We start from the raw sequence: 8,085 nt of genomic DNA, 5'->3' as shown, positions 1-8,085 counted from the left end.
AAGTTGAGCAGCTCATCATTATCCAGCAGTTATAAGAAGGATGGCAGATGGGGGGTTTCCAGGCGTCCTTCTGAATGTTGGAAAGAAACAAAGGACTCTTTGGAAAGGACACCTCGATAGAGGGCTGGCTCAGAACATTGGTGTGGAAGCAGAGAAAATACCTCTCAATACACAGAGATTAAATGAACAGGAAGCTTCTTGCAGGATTCCTTAGGACACGAGTTTCCAAATATCCCATTTTCCATTTGCTCACTGGTCTTTAATCCATTTAAGCTCTCATCTTCAGGACTGTTAGCAATAATGAAGGAATCTCAACCCACTGACCACTGAGAACCAACTATAGAGGTAAAGCAGAGTAATATTTGCCCACGTAGCAGGCATAGACTATGACATCCCCTCCTCATCACTGTGAGCAATTTCTTCCTTATACTTCACATCCACCCCAACAACCTTAATATCGAAGAAAGTTTTTCTTGCTATTTCACTTCATTCTTTCCAAATTCCCTGATCTCTTGTCTTACCTCTATGATTATGGAGAACAGATTATTTACTACTTCTGGCCAGTTATCTTTTCCCTATCTGAAGTCTTCAATTTTCACTCACTCACATCTTTCATCCCCAAAGGCTCACAGTATCCATGCATCACTTGAAGACTCTCAATTCTCACAAAGGCTGAAAAAAACCAAAAAGCTTTTTCCTGGCTCAATCTTAAGCACACAGTTGCTTCCTAAGGGAGCCTGAGTGCCCAGGAATTAGACACAGCAACGTTCAGCTGTCTTTGCTGAATTTACCTTCACTTTCTATGGCTATGGAATAAACATTACCAGAACCAACAATTGGTCCTGGCTCCATTCTGAGGTCCCAATCATTCCACACTGACACTGAACATATTTTGTTTCATTTTGGGCATGCAAAAAAAACCCCCAAAATCCAACACAAAAACAACCCAAAACAACACAAATGTAAGAGCGAGGTGCTTTTCAGTAATGTTCATGCTATTTATTTTGTAGTATTTCTGCACTGGCTATTGCACACATGATCAAATGTGTAAAAATGATTGCCAACAGTATGTCTTCTTTCTGCAGTTTACCAAAATTGCAGCTTCAAATTCACATTTGTGAAGTGCCCAGAGAACTCACATGCTTGCTACATCTTCATGCCCTGCTGCCTGCACTCAGGCTGCCTCCTGTTCTCTGCCAAAGCTGCTAGTTTTATCAGTTGCAGATGGACAGGTATGTGCCACAGGAAATGCAGGTGGCTAGGTCCCATGCTCCAGACACCTTCTAAGCCTTCATGAAATGCTGGTAATACACAGCAGAAGTACTGAAGTCCTCCAAATATGCATAAGCTTTCCACCCATCAGGTTACAAAGACATGACAGACTTGGCAGCATGTGCCATCTTATTCTAAATGTTGCTCTGACAGTACTGCCTCCTATTTCTGTCTGCAGAAACTGGAACAGATGCAAAGAGTACAGTAGCACTGCTTGATAGAGCAAATTCTCAGCTACAGAACACTATTTTTCAGTATATCCACCACCATTAGCTGTGCATTTTCACCAGCAATGAACAAGAGCTGCATGCCACACTCTAAAAATCTGCATGGCTGTCCAGAATGCAACTCAACTGTTTCATCACTATCATCTCTGTTGAAATGCACCACTCACTGCCTCTCTGTGCTCACATCCACTGCTGGGTCTCCAGAAACATTCCAAAGTGTCGATGAATGTCAATGGATGCCATTTTTTCCTGCATGGAGGAATTCAATGACACACCTTTGCTATATACACACTTCTGTTTCAGACACCGTTTGTCAGACTGCTGCCACAAGTCATGCAGCAGCAATATGTAATGGGATATCGGCAGGAAGGTTCAACTTCTACTGCCATCCCACCAACACCCACCTCTGGCGTTGTGGGCCAACACTACAAACCAGGAGGCATTACTTTCAGAGCAGTCCTGCACAAACTCAGCTTTCTGTTCAGTCTTTCACCTGTTGCAAACTTTACTTCATCTGTTGATATTATGCATACAAATGATCACTGCAGAGACCACAGACAAGTTATCTTATGGTATATAGAGTCCCAGACAGAGAGAACCAAACTTGCCAAACCAAACAGAGACGTTCCCTGTTCCATGCACAGCACAGGGATGGAGATCACCACTCTGCACCCAGGAATCAAAGCACAAAAAATCTCAGGGGAGGCTGCAAGATTGTGCAAAGCTCAGTAATGCAACAGTAGAGGATCAAGACGAGCACTTTTTGAAATGTATTAGTTTTTGGAAAGCCTGTTTAAATTCTTCATTAAAAGCTGTATAAATGACGGGATTGATTAATGAGTTTAAGTAACCTAACCACGTAAAAAAGTCCAACAGGATGGGATGAAACCAACATGCGTCCTGGCAGATGGGCAGGACGAGGGACATGACAAAGAACGGCAGCCAGCAGAAAATAAAAGCTCCTAGAATAATTCCTAAAGTTTTGGTGGCTTTCCTTTCTCTTGCAGCAGAAATTCTTTTCCTCTCCAGAATACTATCTGCAAGTTTTATTTGAACGTGATTGATAAATATTGGGGATCCACTAGAATGGGAATGCCCTTCGTGAAGGCTTGCGTTAATGGAGCAGAGGGAAGACCCAGCAGAGCCAGTTATCAGGTGTGCAGTAGTGAATCGTTTCCCATACAGTGAGGGTGGCTTCAGGATCCTGGATCGAGCTGCTACATAAATTCTACCATATAATATCAGGAGGAGCACAGTCGGAATGTAGAAAGCTCCACAAGTGGAATAAATGGTGTAGGAAATCTGATCTGTGTTCACATTACACTTTGCGATTTCTTCGTGAGCTTTCACTTGCCTCCAAAAAAACGGTGGCACAGAAATGCTAATGGAGATCATCCAAACCACGGCGATCATGAGCATTGCTCGGCCAGCAGTCCGGCGTTTGGCATATTCCAAAGCATCTGTGATAGCCCAGTATCTGTCCAGCGCAATAACACAGAGATGTAGGATTGAGGCTGTGCAGCACGTGATGTCTGATGATAACCAGATATCACACAGCACTTGGCCAAAGGCCCACGTGTGGGTGACAGTGTAAGCGATACTGATGGGCATCACGAGGACGGACACTAAAAGATCTGTTACTGCCAAGGAGCCAATGAGGTAATTTGCAGGTGTGTGGAGCTTTCTAGTAAAAAAAATTGTAATAACAACAAAAATGTTTGCAAGGATCGTTGCCAAAGTTATGACAGACAGAAGGACTGACAGGGATATCTTCAGCCCTAATAATGTCCTTTCATCCAAAGCCAGCGGTGGTTCAGTAAAATTTAATGACTTATTTGCTGAGCTCTGGAGAGAGAGCTCTGTCGAAAGGTTATACTGAGTCATCCTCTGAACTGATTTCAGTTTTCTATGTAATCTTTCCAGGATGATGAAGAAAGATGCTCACCTTTTTGCTGAATTACAACTTCTCATACTGGAGCCCAACACTGAAGAAAAACCAACTTGTTGAAAACAGCAGCTGCATAAATCATTACTGGAAAGCGAGAGGGTGCAATAGAAACATCTGGGCATGTAACCTCTGCCCCAACGTTCGGGACAAAGCTATCCTCAAAAGTATTTTCACTTCCACTCTAACATCTGAATGTCCCACTTCTGGTATTTATGAAGATCTCTCCTGGTAGAGTACCCAAGAGACAATACAACACTGCCTGGATTCCTGATGTAAACCTGATTTCTGCCCGATTTGTAGATCAGAACCTGCTTCCAAACGGCGCAGAGTTCAGTTCTCGTTTATTCCTCCAGATCATTCTGGCTTTCTCTTTAACAAACATCCAGTCTTCAAATGCTGTTTTGGGAACCAGTTCTCAATGCGTCGGTGCTGAAGCTCGCAGCATGTTCCATGTACTGAGATGCTCCTGGTCTTGCACACGGTGAATGACTGCAATGACTGGTGGTGCTTCCCTCGAAAGAGGAAGAGTGGGGCTGGTTAAGGGGATCTGCAAAAAGAAAGTGAATGTTTTAGCCCACAGTGGTGATAGGATTTGTGGAAGTTGAACTGTGACAGTACACAAACAAACAACAGACTTTCTGTACATTTCTTTAGATTTCCTTCATGTAACTGAAATCTTTACGAACCTGAAGAGAACATCTTAGGGCAGATTTCCTTGAGATCTTTTGGTCAGACCCACCCACGAGTACCAGAACATCACTTACTTATGGCAGCCCATGCCTTCTTTACAGAGATTCCAAATGTAGGTCATGAACAGTTCTAAAGCACATCCCCAGGACTAACAACAGAGACGCTGAACTCCACAAACAAAACCCCCAGACCAGCTTCCTCCCAGCCACGGAGCTGAAATGCCTCCAACAGCAATAACTTGCACAGCTTCACAGCCTTTGACAAAGAACTGAGACTCACGTGGTGAGGAATCTGTAAAGCAAGAGCGTCCATCCTACGTGAAACACCAATGTGTCAAACAGCTTCTCTCGAGCTCCTAACACTGCACAGTGCTTCTGGTTTTCTGTGATTTTTTTTTGGTAAATGCCCACCTTCTGTGATTCAAAGTTACTTTCAGTGATGCTGTTTCTTTGTAGGTGTATTTTTTCAATAAGGGACCAAGAAGAGTTGCATATTTCATAGTAAGCTATGACTCTCTTCAACCAGCTGTTCTTCTTAATGTCCATTTTTGTGACTGGGCAAAGGTTTAATGCATGGTGTGCAACCTGTTGGCATTACTTTTAGAGCAGCATACCTATATGCAGCCCTGGCAAGCCTCCTATTTATTTCAGTGAAAAATACAACAGCAACACTGAGCTCAGTAAGTCTGTTTGATAAACCAAATTCTCATCTACAGAACTATTTTTCATTACAGAGGTGACCCTCTGTTGTTGTCAGCACTGCTGAAACTCATCACCCACCCTCGCTGTGCTCACATCCTCTGTTTGGTCTCCATAAACGCCCACAGGCATCAATGAATGTCAGTGTGTCCAACTTTTTCTGTAGGGAGGAATTCAATGACACACCTTTGCTCCATGTGCCCTTCCATGTCAGACACCATAGTGTCAGTGTGCCCCCCTGCTGCCACCTGTCACACAGCAACAAAGCATAACAGGATATTGGTGGGAAGGTTCAACCTCTACTGCTGTACCATCAACATCCAACTCCGACATCACGGACCATAAAACAGGAGGCATTATTTTCAGAGCAGCCCTCATAAAATAGATAATATAGTTGATGTATATAATTAACAAAACTTATTTTAACTGTTATTATTGTTATTAAAACATAAGAAAGAAAGAGAGCAACACCACCATAAGACTAGTGGGATGTGTGACCTCGTACTGTGAAACCAATGCGTCAGTGCCTGGTTTGATGGCAGTGGCTGCAGCTCTCAGCTCTCATGGTGTTGTCAGAGAATTTTTTTTTAAGGAAATTTTACTCCTCCCGTGTTTCATCTTTAAAAACAGCGGTTCACAAATGTCGTCGCCTTTTGGCAGGATGTACAAGAATGAGGCATGATTGTGAAGTGTTGGATAATTTTCTCTGAACACAAGAATGGACACGGCAAACAGAGCCCAAGAAATCCAGTGATCTGACTCCAACTGCAGCCAATACATTCAGCTCAACCCTGTGGCCCTTTTCTGACACTATTCCAACTCTGATACATCCTTTCTGAGACACAGGGACCTGAACCACACACAGTGTTGAAGATGTGGGTACAGCACAGATGAACATACAGCATTAACAATCTTTCCTGTTCTCAATTTCTTTCCTAGCAATTCCCAAGAGTTGTTTTTTCCCGTCATCACAAACCACCAATCTGTCATTTCCACTAAACAGTCCCAATTAATATAATTGCAAAGGCATGAGTGGTAACATCAGCATTTTTTTTTCTGAATGCTCACTTTTTGCATCTCCCTGTACTGAACTCCTTCTCCCATGCTTTACCTGACATCCTTTGCAACTCTGCACAGTCAGTCCTTCTTTTAAATACTTGAAAAGCTTTGTCTCACCTCGGTCCTCACACTCTCCAGATCACTGGTAGTCTGAGCTTTCCTTATTTACCTTCTTTAAGGATCTCTGGCCAAGAACCTCACCCAAAATCTCCTGAGAAACCCAAGTAATTGTCTCAATTGGACATCGACCAATCCATACACTCCGCAACTTCACTCAATGGCTTTGTGAGGCAAACTAACCTCTACAAAAGCCATTTTCACTGTTCCCCAGAAGACAGTATTTACTGTATGTACAGCAATTGTACTGTTTATGATATTTTCTGCAAAGCAGCCAAGTACAGACTTCAGGTTTATGAATACACAGTTACCCATCAGGTCTCTTTGGGAACTACGTCACAACAGCTGTCTTACAGTTGGTGGGTGTAAAGGGAGTTTTAAGTATTTTAAATAGCAGTTGAACACCCTTCTTGATCCCGTTGTACCTCGGATCCTGAGTTGCACTGAGCTCTTTGGCTTACAGCTACCTGATTGTGAAGATTTGTTATTTGTTTTGGCCAGAAATAAAGGTTCCATTTGAAAACTTACCCTGGATTCTCTTCATCAGACAGGGATGCTAAGAGTCAACCTAGTTTCTCTGTGATAATTTTCCTTTCTGTTCTTGATTTCTTTTTCATTTCCCTATTACCATCCCTTTGATTCTCTGACTCAATAGCTCATTTCAGAGCTGTTGCTTTTAGAGCCTAAGAAATCTCTTTACCTGAACACCAGGCAGATCGCACATCCCACACGGGAGAAAACCTAAACCAGAAATATGAGACAGAATGATTAGCAATATTCATTTTTGTTCCCTACTTAGAACTTTACCTTGGGTATCCACTGTGCTGACATGCACATATTCCCCATGTGATAAATGATCACCAGGGACTACAGACTTCTGCAAAACAATCAGTCAAAATATTTTTTCCCTAAGAAGCAGTAAAGTGCCGCAGCAGGGTATAATGTGCAGAACTGGAAAATATTTTTGTAATATTCTAAATAAACAAACACTCACTGTGTAGCACCTGAACAGAAGCTTGATCCAGTTCAGTCAGTCATGAGCTCCACAAAACTGACAGGCAGAGCCCTGGGGTACCAGCGTGGTCAAACAGGATGGCCATAAAGCTCTGGTAAAACTCACAGTCCTGCTATAGCAAAGATTTATGCATTTGTTTAATAATATAACCTCACATACTGTCACTGAATGTTAAATTCAGTGCACTGCTAAGAACATGCACGCACGTATCTTTCAGAATCAGGGACTCTAAATCTACTTTTAGAAGCTCTTTTGAACATAATTCCCTGTGATGCCACGTTTAGAGACTTTGTGCCTAGTTTGTGTGAGTTGACAGTCAATACTGCTGATATTAAAAAAAATGGTGATGGTATTACCATTAACATGAATATATTAGTGTGTGAAAAACATAAGTTATCATCAAGCTAAAATTAATGTCTTTCCAATGGCTTAATTTTTAAGTTACCTTTTATTCAACTAAGGGAAAATCCTGAATAGAGGCAACTGAATTTCCTGTTGAAAAACAGAAAGAAAAAATTAGTTTTCTTAAACTGCACACATTGAATAAAAAAAATAATCTAGAGCAATCACTAAGTTAAACAACACAGTCAACTTCAAGGTCAAACATGTAGCTACTTATGAAGGAAAAAAAGAACACAAATGCATTTACAAGAGCTGTACATCCTGGAATATTGTGAGCCCACGTGGCACATTCAGCTGAGAGCAATCTTCCAGTGGGACGTGTTGCTTACATAGGGCTTAAATGGCCTCTGGAGCAGGAGAAGAGAAGTAGTGGGTAGAAACAGGAGTTGTTACCATCTCTAGATAGCATTCTTGTCTTCACTACGTGCAGTTTCACAGTCTGGGTAGCACGTGAAATTATGTTTGCAGTGCTGAGCGCAGCAGCCACGGCGGTTCCTCTGCTCTGGTCTCTACCAGGCAGGACTCAGTGTGTTTTCATTCACCACTCTCAAGATGGAAACCCTCTTGGATGAGGGTTCTTTGGTCACCCTCACGTGTCACCTGGTGCCCTTGGCCATGGGATGTGGGTATTTTTTCAGTTCCAGGTGCCTGAAGGCA

General features: G+C 42.4%; 1 protein-coding gene across 1 annotated transcript; it reads right to left on the bottom strand.

Annotated features, from left to right (window-relative positions):
- Positions 1–2,246: 2,246 nt before the first annotated feature.
- HTR1D (5-hydroxytryptamine receptor 1D) lies at positions 2,247–3,383 on the bottom strand (the record flags this gene model as incomplete). The annotated part of the gene is made up of 1 exon (XM_079546113.1): positions 2,247–3,383. One exon carries the CDS (start codon positions 3,381–3,383, stop codon positions 2,247–2,249), a length of 1,137 nt encoding a protein of 378 aa, XP_079402239.1.
- Between the last annotated feature and the right edge of the window lie 4,702 nt (positions 3,384–8,085).

The sequence above is a fragment of the Tetrao urogallus genome (genome assembly GCF_951394365.1).
Source record: "Tetrao urogallus genome assembly, chromosome: 23".
NCBI classification, from domain to species: Eukaryota; Metazoa; Chordata; class Aves; order Galliformes; family Phasianidae; genus Tetrao; species Tetrao urogallus.
The sequence above is the reverse complement of the archived record's forward strand: the minus strand, read 5'-3'. Positions and strand labels throughout refer to the sequence as shown.